Genomic DNA, 23,578 nt, shown 5'->3' with positions numbered 1-23,578 from the left:
TTTGAAGTAATTTTGTTATGTCTTACATTATTTAGAAAAATGTCTACGAATAGATGGAGATTATTTAGATTTAGTTCTTCTTCTCTAATATTATTTAAAAGAAATGCAATATCTAGCTGCATTAGTGAAGCCATGTCAAAGGCCCTCGGGCGGCTTGAACAACTTTGACACTAGGTTGACCACTAACTATACGATAAGAAGAAGAAGTGATAACTAAAGTTTTAGACGATTGTACGTTTATTTTATCGAGTAGGGTACGCTTAATGCAACTACCAAAAGAACAACTTATTGAGTCTAATGAAGATGGTAGAAAAAAATGTGGTTATTATTATTTGGTGTTAATATTTAGAACCATGTCATGGGGTAGTCAAGTCGTCAGATTTAGTGTAAAGACTTCACAACACTGACTTAAATAACGAAAAAAAGTTTTTATTTTGATTAAAAATATAAGCACTATTTTCTACATCAACAATTCATAAGATGGAGAGACTCGTTCTTGTTAAAAATAATGTCAACCTTCAAATACTGTTACAATTCATATAAGAAAACTCTTTCATACATAACCTTACAAGAATACAATTTTAATATCTCTGCTTCATTCACTGATATCTAAATTCAAGTTGACTTTTTTATGCTCGCTTCTTATCAAGTTAGCTGTACTTATTTTAGGGAATATGCCGCAGAGCTCTACCCCATGTGTGGCGATACGTGACCGGAATTGTTTAAAATTGCGGTCATGTGGCGTGAATAATATGATCCGGATCAAGAGTAGACCTAGAATTGCTGGAATAATTGAAGTGTGATAGAGGATGGTAGTAATGTGTAGGATGGAAAGAGACAAATAGATTTTTGTTAAAGTTCCTTCAAAAAAAATATTTTGTCGCCAACTTAGCGATACTGTAGACTGCGAGCTGAAATTGATGTTATTCTGCTCTTACAACTTTAGGAAGTACCTAAAATTAAGTTTTTTTGTGCTTTTGGCTCTGTCCACATGATATAGATACGAGTGTTACAAATTTTTCAACACTTTCCTAAAAGTAACCATTTTTATTTTCCCGTAAAAATAATGTCATCATCTTCGAAAAGACTTAAAAATACAGACACATAAATATGTACTACCATCCCATCTTGAAATATTTTTATAAGAATCTTTATCAGAATACCATTAAACCCTCGAAACACTCAAAAAACTTAAACCATCTCCAGATCGAGGATCAAAAAAGACTACTGCTCTTTCCATTGAATGCCAAATATTTGTAACAATATAACCTCACTGGAGCCGACACTAGCGCCGGCAGCAATGTACAGCCCTGCGATATGCATACAAAACACTCTATGGAATATTGCCTTGCTGTTCTGCTACGGGGAGGAGCGAAAATCGCTTTTATCCAACGCTTATTCCCTCGTGGATGTCAGTCAAATGTTTTGTCGTGTTTTTTCTGACCGTAGTTTTTTTTCTTTGGTGTTTGTTAATAAATTTATACAACACTTCAGGCTAAAACCGATAATATTGATTTTGTTTTTTGTTTTACTATTTTTAACACTATAATGTAGTTTAAATCCCTTAGTATGTTGTATTTGACTTCAACAGGATAGCAACTCGAACCAGAATGGCAACCAAATTCAAGTCTGATGCTTGAAATATAGGTCTATACCTAGCACCAGAAAATCAAGTTATTGAACAATAAATCCATGAAAGAATTATTTATTTACTGATGTTTAAATAAATGTATCTATACTAATATTATAAAGCTGAAGAGTTCGTTTGTTTGTTTGTTTGAACGCGCTAATCTCAGAAACTACTGATCCGATTTGAAAAAATCTTTCAGTGTTAGATAGCCCATTTATCGAGGAAGGTTATAAGCTATATTTTATCACGCTATGACCAGTAGGAGCTGAGTACCAGTAAAAAATGTTACAAAAACGGGGAAAAATTTGACCCATTCTCTCTTATGTGACGCAAGCGAAGTTGCGCGGGTCAGCTAGTAAATAATAAAACCAATCTTTGTGACTTAGCCAGTAGTACGTTCAATTCTAACTGGCGAAAATGTGTGATATTGAATTTATGTAAAGCAAAAGAAGTTAAGTTACTGTAGCAAGTAAAGCTCTTTGGTCTTAAAAACAAGTCCTGATTTTATATTATAAACTTAAAAAACTTTAATACAAGCCTATAAAATTCAAATAAAACGAGATCCGCACTCAATAACACTTCTTACTAAGTAAAAAGAAGCAGATTTTATTCGTACAGAGCTAACAATGTTCAATGAAATTAAATTGTAATGACAATAAAACTCTTTGACGATATAACGTGACGATAAATTTTACAATCCAATTACAGTTAGATTACAAACGCTTAAAGTATGGAAGATACATTGCAATTAAGTGTTAGGAAGTTTATTGTGATTGAATATGCAATTTTGAAAACGGCACAGCTCCATGTGGCTTTTTTACCAAATACTAATGTGACCCATATTTCGAAATAATATATTTATGGTTTAAATGGTTTCACATACATACTAAACCATTTTAATGTATATATTAGTTAATCATTTATCATACACACGTGAATAAAATCACACCTTTTTGGGGGGTAGGCCGATGCCAAAGAAGGATTCTTGCTACGTTCCCTATTTCTTACGCTTCATTCATATTAGCCAGCTAAACCGCTGAAACTGCATCTAAAACGTTTTAGACCTGTACTAAACTTGTTTGACCAAATTTTACTCCCAGGAGGCTAAAATAGGAATGACAGTCTTATACCGAGAAACCGAGAAAGCTAGTTACAAATATATAAAACACGTGCCTTTTTCAAAAACGTCCCTTTACCAAATTTTAACATTTTTTATCATACACACTGCAGGTGAGAATCTAAACCTGCATCTTTTTAGGTCACCGGCGAAAGGGAGCGAAATAAAACACTCACTCCTTCCGCTGACATTTTCACTCCCCACACGAAACGTTTTATACAAAATAACATGTCTATGATACAAACGACTGTTCTACTGTCGGACACCTCGTTATAAAATGCAGTCTAATTTAACCCTCTAATAAGTACTAGGTTTTAACGGAGCCCTAAGTTATTTAGGAGCCCTTAAGGGATGGTTTCTGCTTCACCAACGAACGATTTTTCCATGGGCAGTTAAATATAATCTGTAGTCTCATTTGACAGATTCTCCATATCTGTCATAATTCTTTCTAAAATATAGTTTTCTGGCAATCTTGTTACTGATCCTTAGTAGCTAAATGAATTAAAGTTTTAGTAAATACTTACCTATTGTTAGGGACTTTTAGATTAGTAATAACATAGTTTATGTAACAGTTAAATGACGAACACACGAAGCATAAGTGAATTAACGTTACATGCAAAACGTTAGCGGCTACAAATGAATACAAAAGAAACAAACCATCATCTTACTTGTGCAAAAGCGAAGAAGAATTCCAGCAGAAAGCAGAAAGTAGAAGAAGAAAGAAGAACAGAATAAATATCAAGAAGATAGATATACATACACAAATACAGGTTTAAAAAGCTGTGCAATAAAAAAGGTGTTTCATTTGAGAACTGACACGTTGCTCAATAGGTGACTTTATACAGTCATGCTATTGCTCTTGAAATAAAGATCGTGTGTGAAAGAGCGCGTGTGAAAAGATCAACCATCGCTCAGTAGCGCGATTCTCTTCCACTATCGACTATCAACAACCGGCTAGCTATCGAGATATTCTGTATTAAAAAGGGATAAGCACCTCTAGCGAGCGCGGAGGGTACTATTTTTGCAGAACATTTTAAATGTCAATCTATTGGTTATCAATACCAACTGTAGAGAATCGCGCTACTGAACAGTCGCCTGCGCAATAACACGCTATGCTAAAGTAAAAATATGGTACTTATAATATTTATGTGTTACATAAATTGAGTAACGTTTCAGTTTTTACCAATTAGTCATAAAGAGGTAAATAGAAGTGTTAATACACACAACGCACGCTCACACACAATGTTGCTTAAATTCCTAAATTAATTTTCTATTTCGATTTTATTTTATAATACGTATAGTATATGTTGAGTACGTATTTCTACATTAGACTACACGTTATCAGGCTTTTATAAAACCTCGATCCATCAATTTTTGTTCAAGGAGAAATATCGGATAACAGCCTAAAAGTAGATAAAAGTATCTTTCCAATTACAAAGAATCAAAACCTTTCCAAAATTATTATTTTATCTTTACATATCACCTTATTCACATTTACTTTCCTTATTAAATACGCAAGTACCTTCAAACGAAACGAAATGAAAAAGGAAAAACAAATTCTTAAAGAAAAATCATCCGCATGCATAATACAAGCCTTATTTGTACCAATTATTGTGGAAAAGATAATAAGAACGGGAAAATTCCAATTAGAATAAAAAAAGAAGTAAAAATGTTGCAAAATTCTGACTAAACTGGGAGATACGTCGGGGAGCGCTCGTCCTAAATTGTTACAATCAAATTATACTAAATACCATGACAGTTAAGGGGCTGCGTACACCGGCTACCGGCGCATTTCCTGTAGTTTTTATATATCTATACTAATATTATAAAGCTGAAAAGTTTGTTTGTTTGAACATAATCTCAGGAACTACTGGTCCGATTTAAAAAATCTTTTAGTGTTAGATAGGCTTTAGGCATCATCATCATTAAGCTACGACAAATAGGATCATAGTACCAGTGAAAAATGTTACAAAAACGGGGAAAATTATGACCTATTCTGTCTTATGTGACGCAAGCGAAGTTTGTAAGTCAGTATATAAACTCCAAACGGTTGGCGGCCTCGAAACGCTTAATGCAGACACACACTATGCATCGCAAAGGCTATTTTGTGGCGGCGTTTTGTGGTTGTAACCGATGGCCTATGTCTGTCGACCCTAAGAGCGCGTTCCCACTATGTCGTAACGATTAACGATTTATAGCGTTTATACGCATACAAAAAAAAACACAAATGAATAGATAAACTATCGCTAAATGTACTCAGAAACCGGGGATAAGTGAGTTACGTCGTTTTACATCATTATTTTATTAATAACTTGGTCAAAGAAATAATTCGTTAATAGAATTTACATCTTCCTTTCACCTAAAAAACATTTTCTAATGAAATTCAATGTCATATAAATAAAAGGTAAAACAATTCGTAACGAATAAGGATACTTATGTCATCGTAGTATGTAACCATCTCCAAGTTACCAACTCAAAGTTTCGTGTTCCTTTTTATTCGTAAAAATAATCGTTAAAAAAGATTTGAACTAGACCCATTTATTAACCAAAAGTAATATTACTAAACCTTCAAAAGTAAGACTATAAAACTCTAATCACTATTATAAATCTTTACTAAAAACTTGTAAAACTATTTTCATGCAAAATTTCAGACGAATCAAAACCTCAATTTTGTAATGCCTACAAACGGCGTTCATTTTGAAAATAAATAACCAATTATTTGAATTTCAAACTACTGGATACGAAATTGTAAGCAATATCTGTCTATTGTGATAATGACTTTGTACAGTTTATTCTATATTACTATTACAACTACGGGGATTTACAATACAACTGAAATTAATTCAAATATATAATAATATGAATCTACTGTTACAATTACTACTCTCTTTCTATTGGTACATATATAAAAAACGTTGTAAATGATGGGTTTATCTAGATTTGTAGCTCAAACCTTTATCTTTTCTTACAAAACACACAGACCTTTAAAAGAAAAAGATTTTAGACTTATATTTAGAAAGCAAACATTTATCTGAGCGCCGCTATTATTTTTAATACACAATCCCGTTGTGAATTAATCAAAAATAATGATGCCAAATAAATAAATTCAATCTCAAGAGGAGGAAAAAGCGGAACTTGAAACAAATAAAATAATTATTCAGTTCAGATATAAGGATCAAATTGACTTAGCTTAAGAGGCTCATGTAAATACTACTATGGAACGAAAGCGAAGCGAAGACGAGGCGAAGAAGAATCTACTCGCTCTTTGAATATGCGTGAAATAGGAATAGAAATACTGACAGCTGACAAATATTTGACTGCCTTCGTGGCGCAGTGGTTTAGGTCACCACGCGAATACCATTGCGTCGGGAGGTCGTGGGCTCGATTACCACACGGAGTAATTATTTGTGCGATCCACAAATAATTGTTTCGGTCTGGTTGTGCTTTGTGTCCGTTGTTTATATGTTTGTAAAAAGTCCCCGCGACACAAGAGCGATTCTTAATGCGGGAGTTATCGTTAGAAAAAAACGTTAGAAAAACTTGACTAAGTTTTTGTTTTCAAAACACCTTCCTTTTATTTCGACACAAACCTTACTGATCACATAAAAATGCAAATACAGTTTTGCAAACGTAAAGAGATAATAATCCGACGCGAAATAATTTCTTCCGTGTGTAAAACAAAATATTCGCATAATATATTCTGGTACATGAATAACAAATTCTGGCGTTCTTGCTTTATTTCATCATAACTCCAAATGCGGTGAATAAATGTTTTAATATTGTCATCAGTGGAGTTTGTGCCGAAGTTTTTGTCAAAGGCTTTGGATTCCTGAACTGTGGTTCTACATATTAAATTAAACATACACGAAGTCACTTTTTCGTATGTATTTGAAATATTTTATGTTCTCAACCAAATATAAGGCATGTTGCAGTATTTCGTTTCTCTAGGGTCGGAACTGTTGAGTATCGAAAGTTTGACATTTAAAATGTACTGCCAAAATAATTACTATTACGCTCGCTAGAGGCGCTGATCAAATTTTCACATAAAATTTCTCGAGCCGGTTGTCGGTAGTTGACAGTAGTAGAGAAGCCACTGTAGCACGATTTCTTACAGTCGGTATCATCCACAAGTTACATTTGAAAATTGCGTAAAAAAATAGTCCTTGCAAAATGCCCTAGAGGCGCTGATCAGTTCTTCATACAGAGACGATAGCTACTCAGTTGTAAACAGTGGCTATCATAAGGAAATTATTCTGAAGATCTTTGCTTTTCCAATTTCTGCGTATTCTAATAAAAATAATTAATATAATTATATTTATATTATAATTCTAATTCGTATAAAAGTATGTACTTATGGAATTTAATACTCATTTGAAAGATTTTGATAGTTATTTGGGATGTAATGAAAACAATAATTAAATATATCTGTTTTATTTGCAGTTTAGATTACCTGACCCATAACTTATCATGCCAAAGTTCTTTGCTATAACAAAAATAAGAAACTAAAATAAATAAACATACCAAATTTCTGAAAATAACGTTCTTCACCCAATTCTTAATCATTTATTTACTATTTAATTAAATAAATTTTGTTATACCGTTTCAATCGTCGTAAAACTATTTGGCTTTCTCACAAATGTTGCAATACGAATTATATCTGTATAATCTCGTGAATTGTTTTGTCCGTCTGTCTTTCGAAATGCTCTATTCATAGCAAATGTTTCATCATCCACTTTAAATGTTCAAAGAGCGTTGCCACTGATTGACGGAATCGTTATTGTTACTGAATTCTGGTTGTTCTCAGCTATTGTTTGTATGTCATTTCAAAAGCACCCGGGGTTGATTTTGATAGATTTATAATAGTATGATATTAGCAATGGTTTCAAACTAGAGTCTGAAACTATTGCTAATATTAGAATCCTACCACTTTTTATAAATATGAGCCTTTAAGCTCGTGGATGGAGTCCAATAGTTTTTGCGTAAAAACGACCAATCTTTTAACTCAAAAACTATTAAACAGTGTTTGATAAAGTATGTAGTGTACATGTAAGGAAGCAATAACCTAGATCAGCATAAACTACGATCTAAATATAGTCCCGATAACGGCATTTCCCGGGTTTCTATCAAACATGGATTTAAATTTAAGTGACACTTTATATTTTCTCAATTTTCTGTAGTCAAGATACAACAATTTTAGTAGCAATGACTACGAAAACACAGAAGTAAGCAATTAAAGCAATAAAAATGGTCATATTGGTTAAAAACAACTCCATCACACCCTCACACGAAACTTAACTTCAAAAATAATATGACATGACGAGAAAAAAATTCTTCAATAAAAATCCTTGCCCGCATTTTTGGGGTTCAGTTATAAAATATTCAAGCGACGCTCGGGATAACACCAGTAGTACGTGGGTTCCTTACAAGATCAACATAATGTTTCTTGTCCCTTAGATTCTTGGTTTATAGAGTTCTGACCCTCAATTTGATGGCCGTCCCGAGTTTCCACTTTTATTGAGATTTCTATCTAGTTCGAGTTTAGGGTGTTTTATATTGGGCAAGTTGGTGAAATTAGATCGATGGTGCTGATAAAAGTTAAGTGTTTTAGTTTATAGCTTGTGTGATTGTAATGATGGAAATATTTGCATACTCATAACACTGTAAGGTCAATCAATGAGTTACACAAGCGTTTAAACCACTAATTAAAAGTTATTTTAAAGCCTTTTTTTCATTCGCTGTCGTAGTTTTATCGTAGAAAGAATTTTATGTTCCTTTTACAGATACTGAAGACACACTTTTTACACACACATCAGTGTGCGGACGCCATTTGAACGCTAATTTAGCTGATTTGACAATGGGAACTTGAGACTTATTCGCTTGAGTCCCATCATACTTAAAAACCTTAAGTCACGAAATTAATAAATTTTAGATCCAAATAAATAACATTTCACACGTCTGCCTTTTAAAACTCAAAATGGTAACGAAAACCGTATTAAAGTTTTTAAATATATTCTGACCAATGAAGCGAAAATTCCGCAAGTATAACTACGGAAATAAAAAGCTAGTGCAGTTTTATGAAACAAAAATATAAATAAATTCTCTTTAAAAATGCGAACACATCTACACTCGCCTTTACGTCGGGTTTCAAATAGAATAATAAAAAGTACCCTTGTTTATATCATTAAACGGGGTATTGAGGAACTTGGACGAGATTCCATCTTAAATAAGTGAATACCATAAAATAAGGGCATTTTTACAACATCACATTATGGGGTTGATTAAACATGAAAATGGAGATTATTAAATCAACGACTTTTATGTCGTCCTGGCGAATTTCAGCTACGGCGGCCAGTTTCATTTAAACCAGCCTACTGTGCAGAACTTTGTTTATAGTGGCCAAGAATATGCACTAATCACAAGTAAACTCTATACCTTTACTCTCATCGTCTGGTGGGACGGATAACCGACACGACCAGAGAAAGAAAAACAACTTTTAGTAGATTGGTGTAAATATAATATTATTAGAAAAGTATATATCCCCATTTACATTACTTTTCGATCTCCCCACTTTCTACTTTACATATCGATTTGGCTATCTGATACTTATTCATTAGCCCTGAAAATAGCCCTTAGTCTATGCTTATACTATCTAGGTTTTAACCATGAGTGACCATGACTTCGGATCACCTCAAAAATTACGAGTATTTTAATAATAATAAAGAGTATACCGTAATACTAAAATTCCAAAAAATGCCTAATACTTAAAAATATACATATATTTTATGATAAAATCATACGTATAATATTGAAAATGTATACCTATGCATAAATATCAACAATAAAACTATCACATCAATAATGTTGCAGTCAATAAAAAAAACATAAAACCCATATCCTCCAACTAACAAATCAGAATTGTAATAACAAGTTACCCAATATCACCCCATTTATAACCAACCCCTATTTCAGCCTCAAATCACCTCATAAAGAACATCATGATATAGTATCGAGTTAAATGGCGATGTAACGAGACCACAGGTATATGAGAAACTGAAATATATGAGTGTATTAAGATGTTGCAGATGATAAATTAATTTGGGGTTTTATAGCAATGACTAAAATTTGAAAATGTAAATCGACTTTATAATCTGATATGATATTACAGCAATCTTCGCATATTATTACTTACTAGCTGTGCCCGCGACTTCGTTCGCGTGGAATAGCAGCGTTTTTTTTAAATATATACTTATTTTTATTTTGGATCATAATCACAGTCATTTTGGGTAGCTAAAAAACATACTTTACTGTAATGCTTCTCTATATACAATATTAGACGTATGGCCATCGGGGGTGAAAGCATACAGGCTGCTGGGATTGCTAACACGGGACAGAGCCACATACAATTGACCGTGCGAAAAACAGCTGATACTTAGATCTACACCCACAACTTTTAGAGTCTGACCTTGAGCTTTATTAATTGTCATGGCGAAACATAGGCTCTAAACGAAAATTAACAGAAAACTAAACTGAAAATTGTTTGGAATGAGAGGAATCCGAAGAATAAAAACACTATCACCTTTTCCGCACCCTGTTAAAATCTCTGCTTCTATCAGATTTCGTTGTAAATTTGTTTCTTTTAATCTAGTACCGTTGCAAAGTTTTGGTGGGCTTAAATTTCTAAGGAGCATTATGGGTACGCCGATTTTTAATTTTATTTTATGAGCTGGTAGTCCAGGAGCACTAAAAGATTCTAAAAATTCTACTGGGTAGCTGGTACATTCTCCTTCTTCCATAACTCTGTTAATAGAGATATACTCTACATTATCCCCCGAAACTAAGCTCAACATTTCAGCGTTTATTGCTGCTGCTTGGTCGTTTCGTGGAATGCGAAGTTCGTACTCTTTGAGAGTATAGGCGATTTTCCCTATCAGTGAAAGTCTCAGATTCACGTGTGAGTGCATGAGCTTCACGATCGGCAGTGAGACGTGTTTCCCGCATTTCCTGTATCTCCTGAGACCGGGCATTTGCTGTCCGAACTCTCTGAGAACTAAGGCGAATTTCTGTATCTGTGAAACTCTCAGATTCACGTCTGAGTGCATGAGCTTCACGATCAGCTGTAAGTCTTGCCTCACGATCTTCTTCAGATTCCTGTGATCGAACTAATCTCATCCTTTTAGCATTTCTGCTGCACTGAGAAAGGTTGGACCTTTTTCGTGGCATCCTTACAATTAATAGTACCTACTACTTTACACCACATTATTTAGTAAATATGTACTACCATAAACAATTCAATTATAAATACTTACAGATGATTATACAGTTTAAGTAATAAGTTTCAACGTGTAACCTTAACCTTTTCACTATCTAAAACAAAAGAGACGTGCAATAGATAAAGGTATGTATTTTAAACTTCTTCTTAACCTGAGCTAACTAACTATATAAACAAACAAAACTTCCCGATTTTTAGAAAGAAAAAATATTTAAACCAGCAAAGTAAAAATTTACTTGACCTAACTTACCTATACGTATTTACAGTTTCAAAGAATTTAGATGAGCCCTTTTAATTTTTTCCCCATGGTAATCCAGTCAATTCCAAGGTAATAAGTAGCTATAACATATTCTATTAATGATTGTAATTTACCTATCTAGTAACAATGATCGACGTCTTTCGTTGACCGGAACAGGCGTTAAAAAAACAATAAACTACCGATTCCCATGGGAAACGGATGTTTTCCCGCGGTAAAAAGTAGTCTTTATGTTGCGCCAGGCTCTAAAATATGTCGGTACAAAATTTCAACCAAATCCGTCAAATAGTTGCGGAGATTAATGGTGCCTATGTATAAGCATAGAATAGTGTTCGACGTGATTCTTTAATTTGACATAACTTTTTTATTTATGAACCGATTGACATGAAACAAACACTAAAGCATAACTGAAGCATACCACAATATATTCGTGAAAACAGCATCCAACTCGGATCAGCCGTTTCTGAGATTAGCGTGAACAGACAAACAGACAAAAAAAAAGTTAATTACATTTTTGGGTTCGACATGGACATAACAATAACCCCTGCTATTGTTTTTATTTTTATTTTCAATGTACAGACAGCACTTTTCTACAATTTTATTATATGTATGGATTAACTTGACTGACTATTGACTTAATAAAAAAGTGCTTTCGACTTATTCTTTAAATTAAATAATCTATTAATCGGTGATTGTCTCTCCCATCTAGGTTGCTGATTCAAGATCATAAAAAAATAAATACGGCATAACACAACCATAATTTGTTGTTTTCATTGTATAAATTATATGAAGAATCTAATTGACCGCAAGAATCTAATTGATCCGGCGACAACAGTTCATGACAAAGTCTAGGAAACTGGGAAATAATAATAATTAGAAATGAACACTGATCATATAAATTATTTAAGTACTATTTACCAGTAATCCACACTTAAAAGCTAAATTTCACACTACTTTAATTTCCAAATACAGTCAAACCAAAATAGAAGTAAACCGAAATCTACATTTCATCGGATCTCAATGACTATTCAGTTTTATTGCGGACCTTTAATCTAGGCGGTTCTCGTCAATGTTGTAGATCTTGAATGGCTATTGAATAGTTTAAGGTACAGCGACTAAATTGGAAACAAGTGGAGCGTAGTTTGAATTTCATCTGATTAGTGATGAATTTTTATATGGGAAATGATAGTTAATATAATTTTGGAAAATAAAACACTGTAATGTAAATAATGTTTATTTTTTCGTTTTAAATACGCAGTTTCTTTAAAATCACGTAATATCAAAGTGAAGTGATATAGCGGCTGGATATTATATATTTAATATTATATATCTCCCGTTCCACTAACCCAATAAAGGAACATAGATGTGTGCATTTTTCGCTGCTGTGTTAATACAGGTACTTTAAATGATTAAATAATGATACTAGTGTGTGCTGGTTTCTTTCCGATTAAAAACCGTACCCTAATAATCTTGGGCTTACTTAGAAACAGTTAATTAATATTTTATCAAAGTTACATTATTACCAGAACTAGAAAGATACTAAACAAACTTATCTAGAAAGACCATCAAACACTTGAATTTTCACTACACCTGCGACACATACCAATATCAGTCGTGATGTAAAATATTACAATACGAACGAATTGAGATGATATATTGCGAACGATTCTGTTTCCCGCACTCGCCCTGATGTAGAGTATCGACCCACAGGTTTTAGTATAAACGGTAGAATATGAGACAATATCTCTCTTTGTCTGAGGATGGAAACACAAAGCGCTTAAAGACTGAGACATTCTTCAGCTTTTCGAAAAGACGAGTGAAGCACTCTCTCTAGTGCGGTAATATAAAAAAATGCTTTCTTTCTATCCACTTTGTACCTAGGTAGATCACGTCGTCATGCCATAGGCAGAGACCAGAGAACGTCACTTGGTTAAACCAAACTTCATTTCAGTTCCCTTTCTTCATTCACATCCATACATCTTGTTACGAGCACAACGCACCTCAATACTTCTTTACCATACTTTTAAAAAAAGTTCTTGAAGGTAAACTATGTCCCCAACCTACATTTAGCCAGCAAAGTGGACTTAAAGCTTAGTTTCTGTCTCATTCCGGCCATAAACTTTCACCCCAGCAGTGTGAGAGTAAATCTATACTAATATTATAAAGCTGAAGAGTTTGTTTGTTTGTTTGTTTGTTTGTTTGAACGCGCTAATCTCAGGAACTACTTGTCCGATTTGAAAAATTCTTTCAGTGTTAGATAGCCCATTTATCGAGGAAGGCTTTAGGCTATATATCATCACGCTACGACCAATAGGAGCAGAGTATCAGTAAGAAATGTTACAAAAACGGGGAAAATTTTGACCCATTCTCTCTTATGTGACGCAAGCGAAGTTGCGCGGGTCGGCTAGTACATTATAAATCTAGATTACTAAGTACAAGTATTTCAAATTAACCCTCTCGCGATTCTGTTTGTATCATCCATTAAGCAAATATGCAAAATATGGATGTTAACGTGTTACCCCTTAAATATACGCGCATGATGGATCGAGGTTGTATTTGTTTAGCTGACGGGTACACGGGTTATTGCTTACCAGTTATGATACAGGAATTTGGAATATTATGTTAATCTTTATGAAAATAACGGGTTTCGTAGATTCTACTGATGTAATACTTTGATTGCCTCCGTGGCATGGTCGGTAGTAGATCCGTGGTTCGATTCCCGAGCCGATTAAAGTGGTGTTGTTATTTTCAAATTAGATTTATTATTTTCGAATTTTAAGTAGAGGTTAACAAAATGGGGGTCGGCTGCCTGATTTATTTCAAATCTTTAAAAAAATCACGTTATTGGTGAAAGGAATTAACTTAGACAACATTGAATCACACTTAAGCCACCCAATAGAAAAAGAGCGTGTAGGTTATATTAATAGACTAATAGTTACTACAGAGACAACATCAAAACAAACACACACATACTATATATTTAGAACATAAAAAAATACACATTTCACCAATGCAAAACAACTACAAGCCAATTAGCTCCAATTTAAATAAGCGTTCGATTGCTCGCTAGTATAGAGTTTATGATTACTATTTGGAATTCGATTCTTGAAAAAATATCTGTGCCAAATTGTGAAGTTATTAATTAATGTGTTCTGTTAAGTCGTGGCTATAAAATAAACACATGGCCAAATTTTAAGAGTGACTTGTAAAGCCAAAAATCATCCTATTTAACAAACAGCTCTTAGACTTTCAACTAAATTGCGCAAATTTAAATTTTGTAAAATGAAATTAACCGTTAACATGTATTACATATATGTGCTTATATTGTATTGGTTTAAACAGTCAATAATATGGTACATTATTTAGGGACTGATATAGACAAATAAAGTCAATAATATGGTACATTATTTAGGGAATGATATAGACAAATAAAACATTTGTGAATCACATAGCACTATCACAAAACTTTTTTAAATAAACATTGATAGAAATAGATCAGTTTTAACTGCTATTATAACAGTTTATTTAACGTAAAATGTTACACAACGAATGTTCACGGTAGCTTTAAAATGCGATAAAAACTATGAATAGTCTTTATTTTATGTGTAGAAAAATATTTGGATGTTTAAAAGAAATATTCAGGTTGAAATGTTTATTCTCAAATCTTTCAACGTAAAGAAATACAGGTACTTATGTAGCTGTTTATTTTACTGGAGTTTGAAATTAGTGATGTTATTTAATTTTCACAGGTTATATTTCGTAATTTAAGTGATACTCAAAAAAAATTTGCTCAAATAGTGTGGCCTAAAACCTATACAGTTGGTCATAAATTATCCCTAAAACTCTACCGAAAAGGGGCCATCCTTTTCTGATATTGCACTTTTGATGTCGTATTATTTCTGAATAAAGTAGAACGTAAACACTTTTTTTTTTGTAATTCCGTAATATGGGCATTCATGTGTTAGAGGATCAAAGAATATTAGATTTGTAAACACCTTAAGAGTGTTGGGACAATTGCCTTAGTCTCTTTGTTGTACAAAAAAAGCGTAAAGATATAAAATATTTAGCTACGTCGTATTTTTACTGTTACAACAAATGACAAGCCAGTTTTGTTTAAAAGGCTCGTTGCTATGCATTATTAGTAATCACATTTAAAAAATAGGGATCGACCGCTTTTATGCCTTACATCCCCTACAAACAAACATAAACTTATACAACATAATAATATGAATATCTGGGCCACATAATTATAATTTAAAGCGAAACGTTTCAAATATTTCAACTCCAAAAATAGCAATAACACTCTAAATACACCGTTTAAGCTTATCACACTAAACTAATTGTATCAATTCTACTAAATGCAATGTGCTCATTAGCGTGAATGTTACATACATATAATAATATGTACATATGTACAACACTATCAAACAATCCATGTATAGACACGACGCACGATTTTCATAAATCGTTTTGAAAGTATTTTTTTATAAGAGTACTTTTTTAGTTTTTGACTGATTTTGGATAATAGACGTAAACATATTTCGTTAATACTAAATTATTTTTTATAACGTCACTCCCGTTACACAAAAAGGTGAAATACAACCGCAATTCGACATTTTTAAAATTTGTCCCATATAGCAGATGGCGAATCTTTTGCCACGTACCGATCAAGTTACCAAACTTCGGGTTTTTATTAGCAATGTTGTAAAACTAATTTAGGATTTGATTCCCTTGAATGACTTGATAACGTAATGGTGTATTAAGGAATAGTTACAACGCAAAACAATACTACATATCTTTGAAAAAAAAATAAACAGCTTTATTAGTAAAGGTAGAGTAACCTCGGACTAGTCACTATATTTCATTGCCTCTTTCAACTAAGTTCGACCTAACTATCAGTGGCAAAAACAAAACAAGGATTAGTTACACCGCGTTGTTTATTAAAAAGTTACCGTTTACTATACGATGCAGAAACTAAAATGTTTGAAGAGATACTTGAAAACGGGGCCTCTCTCTCAATATGGAGCAGGAAAGCAAGTTCGGGTGTGTAGGCTCCAGACACACAACGTTGCAATCAGCAAATGCGATTCCGTCGCCGTTATTCCCTGCTCTACGTTTTATTTACGAAATAGCTCTTTTAAACGTTGAAGTGTACTCTAATTTTTGGAGAAAAATTCTCTGCATTTTGGATGGATGTTTCTGACTTTATCCATAGAAAACAGAAGAAGTAATATATTTTTTATGTCCATATCCCTCTAAAACTATAGGATCTGACGGATTTTGATAGCCGTTTGTAATATGGATCAAAATAACACATATCCTTTACCTCGGGTAATATTTTCTCGATGATAATATCGTAGGCAAAACTAGTGCCAATTCAAATTCAAAATATCCTTTATTTTATAAACTTTTACATGAGTTTAAAATCGTGATACTTTTGTAACCTACCACTGTTCCAAAAAACTTTTGCTCGTGCGAAGAAACAGCCAAAACGACTTCCCCTTTTTATTCCCAATACCTTTTTTTATTAATAAGGCAAGTGCCCTAAGCAATAATACAATTCAATAAAACAGTAATACTAATTAAAATATCTATATCAAATACAAAAATCTTATTACTAATTCCATCTTTACATTCTTATTAATAGTTCGTGCGTTGTATCTATCAATGGTATTGCCAACTTACCTGGTGAGAACTGAACTGAGACGGTGGCCGAAGCGTCCGGGAGGAAAGTTTCAAACGTCTCTGCAATGATCATGACATGCAAAGAAACGGTAGGTAAGCGATGGACTAAGGGACCGCTAGTTAGTTGCCAACTAAATGGGGGGGACACAGCTAATTAAAATAAAAAATAATCACTTAAAACTTTAGCTGTACTTAGGTATTTAGTATTACAAGAATATTTGGAATGTAGTTTGAATTTTTTGAGCAAACATTTTATTTAAATTAGCTGTGTGTATTATTTTGACCACATTTCATGTCGATAAGTAATTACTTTTGTTTGAACACTATTTTATAGTCTCATACTCTTTTTTTTATTGTGTTTAAACATGCTTCGTACAAAACATTGAAGAAATATGAAATTAAATACAGACTGCCTCTGTAGTACGAGCAAATTAGGATGAGGATTAACGTTTGATTTCTAAGTCAGTATAAAGTGGAGCCAACATAATAAACGGCAAATTAAAAGTTAATTTAGGTACAGTTAAGCTTTGAAGATTTGCATAAAAAATATCAAATTAAAAATACTATATAAATTTCGCTTTACTTCTTTCCATATTCGGGTTGTTTTCAATTTAAAATCTTTGTTTTGGAAGCATCCAAAATACCATCACTGTGGGTTGATCGACACATGGATGCACATCCTAATATTAACCCGGTTAGCTAAATATACCGGGGTTTAATTATAAACACGTGTCGCGCTCAGAGCGGTTCAACTCATTAGTTTAAACGCAAATTATCGGTTTATCGAATGCGAGGGATTATCTTTAGATTACGTAGAAAGATTTTGTTAGAAGTTTTCATTTAGTTTTAGTTAGTTTATTAAAAGTTGAGAGCAGTGATAGCCGAGTGGTATAAATTGACACCTCCCAGGCAAGTGGTCGCAGATTCGAACCCGAGGCAACACACCAATGACTTTTCGGAGTTATGTGTGTATTAGAAATAATTATCACATGCTTCAACGGTGAAGGAAAACATCGTGAGGAAACCTTGCATGCCTAAAATTTGTTAAATACATTTATTGAGGGCATGCAAAGTCCCCAACCCGCACTTGGCCAGCGTGGTGGACTCAAGGCCTAAACCCTCCCTCATTACGGGAGGAGACCCATGCCCAGCAGTGGGACAGTAATGGGTTAAATTTATTATTTATTAAAAGTTGGCTCTTTTTAGTATGATGTTTGTAGTTACTTTTGTTTCTCTTATCATTGTTTCTGTTGGTCCACTCATAGTGTTGAAGTACTTCTCTATCTGAATGTCTGTCTGTTACCGTTTTGCGACTAAACTACAGAACTGATTGAGTTGAAATGTTGTAAATCCAAAATAAAAATGTTAATACGAACGTAACTTTATCAGACCGTCTGTCTTTAACTTATTATTTTTAGATTTTTTTATCATATCTTTACCAAACTCTTTTTCGTCTTAACTATTGATCCAATAGAGTTGATTTTTTCAGAAGCACACATTATGTCTCGGAGTATATTCGTTTTTACTACCGCGCACAGATGGACAATGGACATGATATATTATGTTATAATAAGATCAAAAGAAAGTATTTATAGATTACTCAGAGTGTTAAAACTCTCTATAATCGAACCTAGTGCTAGTAAAACTCCTCAACTTTTATATTGTTTCAAATATTTAGGGATCGGATCAAATGGCGTTCTTAAATCTTTGCCTAACCCCTATGGTAAGAAAAAGTGATTCTATGTGTGTAAGTGTGTAACATTTAGCTTAAACACATAATATTATAATGCAACGGGTCTTATACGCGATTGAAAATTTAAAGGTTAGGATACCTCGCCGTAGAACGACCGTGGTCACGAGCTGACTGCATTCATTCAGTCAGCTCGTGACCACGGTCGTTGTAATGCGATCGAAACGTCGGGCAGCAAATAAGGTATCCTAACCTTTAAATTTTCAATAAGACCCGTTGCATTATAATATTATGTGTACTAGTCGCGAGAGTTTAAAAACGTTAATTTAGCTTAAAAAGTTTGAAATGTGGTCAAAATCAGTTTTGAATGTTAATTTATAATAAATTTCATATCCAGTAGTGGGCTAATGCAATTAGTATGCTAATTCGTACATGCTGTTATTTACTGCATGCGACGCTAATAGCCCATGAATAAATAACGTATAGAGGGCAAGCTTCAAACGTGTCCGTGACAGTATTACACCAATGATTAATCATTATAATTTTGTTTACGAGGATCAGTACCTCGATTCTCTACCACTATCGACTACCGACAACCGGCTAGCTATCGACATTTGACATTTAGAATGTACTGCCAAAATGTTTCCTACGACACCCGTCAGAGGCGCTGATCAGATTTTCATACAAAATTTCTCGATGACAGTTAGGTTGTCGGTAGTCGATAGCAGTAGAGAATCGAGCTACTGATTTAATTTTATATAGACATAATTTTGCTAATGTTTAATAACAAACTAATAACATGAGAATGGTTGAACTAATGGCTAGAGCTGTGGCTTGATTTTCTACATATATTCTGTAGTCTGTCAGTTAAAAGTTCCTTGAAAATATACACTTTACGGTCATCAGATCCGTTCTTTTTAACCGACTTCAAAAAAGGAGGAGGTTCTCAATTCGTCGCGATATTTTAATTAAAGAATTTCAATACTAAGTAGTTTACAGTGGAAATTACTCCTCTGATCTAAAAATAGTGGTCCAGTTATCAAATTTAAACGACAATTAGTGGTTAAAATTATAAAACTGCACTTTCGAATTATATTTCACGCGCTTATGAGAACTTTCCTAGTAATTAACAAATAAACTAATTAGAATGTTAGCAATTTTTTGAAGTCTCCAGATTTGAAATGTTAATTATAGACAAGACATCGAGACTAGAATGAGACACGCATGTACTTTAATACGGGAAATGTTTGAAACTTGCACTCCATACCATATTTAGTCATGTAATAATATAATTTTTAAACATGCGTGAAAATATTCGAATAAAATAATTAATAATTTTAATCATTATATTTAGTATCTACAGAATAAACTGCCTATAAATGCAATTAATATAATAAAATTCACTATAATAATCATTGTATATAAAAATTAGGTATTTTATTAATAATTATAATTTATTATTATATTCTTACCACCGAGTAGCTCCGGTTCACCGAGGTTTACGTAAAATAGTACATCTTTTTCATAACTGTCCTCTTCAATTATGTGTAGAGGGATGAATTTTCTGAAACAAATAATAATAATATTAGATTAACAAATATAATTCTATTTTTCAGTAGCTGAAAAATAGAGATAGAGAATATTTCTGAAAAATTGCTTATTTTTCGCGGGGACTTTGACAAACACGCAAATAACGGACACAAATTACAACTAGACCCGAAACAATATTATGATTGTTCCGTATGAGAATTGAACCCACTACCTCCCGACCCAATGACAGCGGCGTGGCGACCTATACCACGGCGCCCTGACCGAAACCTTTACCTTTTACAGATAAAACAAAAAATAAGTTGGAAAAGTACAAATTTGTTGAAGTGATTAAAAATCGGCACTTTAAAGCCCGAAATATACGAATATTAATACAAAACGATTATATTAAACTACATGACATAAATGTCCACTAAATAAAACCAAGACATCTTCCATCTATTATTTGACCTTGAGTAATTCACTTAACCTTGCTAATACCTAAGTCTAAGGGCACATGTGTAGTCATAATGTTATGAATGACGCAGACTAAGCAGTTGACGTCAGTGCATACATTTATATTTCATGAACCTGTCACTTTCAGCTATTTTCAGTAAATACAAGTAAATACGGTGGTCTGACAACTTAATATAACTTTGTTTATATCAATAAAGAAGAAAACAGTTTAAGGTTAACACTTAAACTGTTTTCTTCTTTATTATAGATAAAGAAGTAATTTTTTAACCTATTACTGTCCCACTCCTGGGCAATTAGGGTCTTCCGAATTTGGGGGAGCAGTAAGGTTTTTCCACCACGCTAGCCAAGTGTGGGTTAAGGACTTTGCATGCCCTCAAACAATGCGTTAAAAAGTAAAAAAGCATGCAAAGATTTGTCATGAAAGAAGTCATTTGATTGGCACGTTTTCTAATTACAATATAGTCAGCCAGCCAATAACTAATCAGGTGGAAATTTGACAGTTGCTGTCATACTTTAACTGTCACTTTCTTTAGCAAATAGGTTATTAGACACTTAACTATAAACTGTAAAACTAGCCTTGAATGTTAAATACATACACCCCCCACGCTCCATACATAACGAGCTCTCTACTAAGTAGTTGGACTATAATATATAAGCACTCAAAATCTCTAACTACCCTCTAAAACCATGAATTTTGTAAGTTTAGACAGTCATATTTACTCACAAGATAAAACAGACAATGTCAAGGGTATATTATGTCCTATTTTACGAGTGATAAGTGGCTCCACTTAAGAAACGCGTCGTTCCACGGTCCCCAAGATTAAATAATAAATCAGGTGTCTCTAGCCTCTTTTGTAGCGTTCCGTCATAGGTAAGTTGATTGTTTTGCCAGTTTTGTTACGCTCGTAATTTAATGGAAGGCATTTTAAATGACCAATTTAAGAAATGTTTTATGTTAGTACATTTTTTATTGCAAAAATATCTAAATTTATAAAAAATTACACTAATTTATTGTCCATCTTCAGAACATAAATCTTTATTTTTGTATACTTTTGAATAAGGCAATGGCGAAACATGAATAGAACATTAATATATAATAATCATTATCTTAATAAATTAATTATAAAGCTCTTCTGTTACTGAGTGAGTGACTGATGGAAAAAGCACAGCCGAAACTACTCTGCGTAGAAAGTAAAAATTGGGTATGAAGATTCTTTAGAAAGTGTAGAGGAGCACTAGAAGGGTTTTTCGGAAATCACAAAAGAGGGTGAATATCCACGTGGACAAAACCGGGCAGCTTGTACATTAAAATACTTCTATATCTCCTAACAAATTTTATGAAATTCAATACAGCAGTTCCAAAGACTACTCCTGTATACACAAACAGACTCACAAAAAAAATTAACAAAACATTTTCTTTCCCTAACTTCGAAGCCCTTATTCACCTTAAACATCAAACAGCAACGTATCACGTTTAAACATTAAAAGCTTTTTTTTTCAATATGGCGTCTGAATCCATTACAAGACGTCAGAAGCACGCCTATCGATTATATGGAAGATAATGGAAATCGTAATAAATTCTATTAAAAGAACGTCTTTATATTTGTCACGAGCAATCCTGAAGGAAAAGAACGGAGTATTGTGAAATATTTTATGACGTTTCGATTTATAGTCGTGAACTGAGATTTAAATTCTTTTGTTTTTTGTAGAAGAGTGAAATGGTTGCAGCTTGTTACAGCTTTTTGAATTGGAGATTTTAAGTATGTGCCGTATGTGTAACTTTATAAAAATGTTAATTATACCACGGTCGGTCGGTGGTGCATTCGTCTACTGACCACGAGGTCTCAGATTCGATTTCCAGGTCGGACGAGGTAGCAGCCTTTTCCTAATTTATATTCAATTTTTATGATTAGTAGTCCGGGGTTTAATAAAGTTCCCGGTTTATGGCAATAGGCTCCCTCTCTATTACATGGGACTGACATTGTTAATGGCGATACGTACCTTTATACACCAAATGTTAGAACGCGAAAAACTAACGCTGATTTTAGAGGAAACATAGACGTATCTTCGCATATTAAAAAACCAATCATCATCTCAAAATAAAATTAAGAATCAAGAAATAAGTTTATCAAAATTGTATTTATTTATAGTTCCCTATTCCATAAATAAATCAAACAACATCGATACCCACATCAAGCATTCAGCGGAATCAATCAAGTGACTTAAAAAATCACCGGTACACGAGGAAAATAGCAGAAAAATCGTAGGAAAGAAAAACAATACTTTAGTTATAAATCATTCAGGGATGGAAGAGCCATTACTGAAATGAGACAACATTCATCAAGTCGTATATACTTTTATATAAGTCGAATTCAGTAGAGAATAGCCAAGTTCAAATGCGAAATATATTTGTATCGATTTCAGTATAATTAAATAAAAACTATATAAATAGGCAGTGATAGCCTAGTGGTATAAGTTGACACCTCCCACGCAAGTGGTCGCAGGTTCGAACCCAAGGCTACACACCAATGACTTTTCGAAGTTATGTGTGTATTAGAAATAATTATCACATGCTCCAACGGTGAAGGAAAACATCGTGAGGAAACCTTGCATGCCTAAAATTTGTTAAATACATTTATTGAGGGCATGCAAAGTCCCCAACCCGCACTTGGCCAGCGTAGTGGACTCAAGGCCTAATCCCTCCCTCATTACGGGAGGAGACCCTTGCCCAGCAGTGGGACATAAATGTGTTAAATTTATTATTATTATAAATAAAAACTATCACTGCTGGGCAAGTGTCGCGACGTAGAATGACGGACTATGACGGTTCTTTAGTAGGTACAATGTTCATATCAAAGGCCTTTCGGGCGGCTTGAACAACTTTGACACTAGGTTGACCACTAACCATACGACAAACATTAAACAAC

General features: G+C 33.4%; 1 protein-coding gene across 4 annotated transcripts in view; it reads right to left on the bottom strand.

Annotated features, from left to right (window-relative positions):
• The window catches only part of Calx (sodium/calcium exchanger 3), a 140,573-nt gene that overhangs the window by 16,529 nt on the left and 100,466 nt on the right, over positions 1 to 23,578 (bottom strand). For 2 of the 4 annotated variants that reach the window (XM_076126743.1, XM_076126744.1), the window contains exons 2-3: positions 20,120 to 20,211; positions 16,958 to 17,017 (exon numbers count right to left, since the gene is read on the bottom strand). In XM_076126743.1, coding sequence (XP_075982858.1) covers positions 16,958 to 17,017; positions 20,120 to 20,211 — 152 coding nt within the window. The remainder of the gene's footprint in view (positions 1 to 16,957; positions 17,018 to 20,119; positions 20,212 to 23,578) is intronic. The other 2 variants (XM_076126745.1, XM_076126746.1) reach the window with 1 other exon arrangement.

This window comes from Anticarsia gemmatalis, chromosome 19, assembly GCF_050436995.1.
Source record: "Anticarsia gemmatalis isolate Benzon Research Colony breed Stoneville strain chromosome 19, ilAntGemm2 primary, whole genome shotgun sequence".
Lineage (NCBI taxonomy): Eukaryota > Metazoa > Arthropoda > Insecta > Lepidoptera > Erebidae > Anticarsia > Anticarsia gemmatalis.
This window is presented reverse-complemented; position numbering and strand designations above follow the sequence as displayed.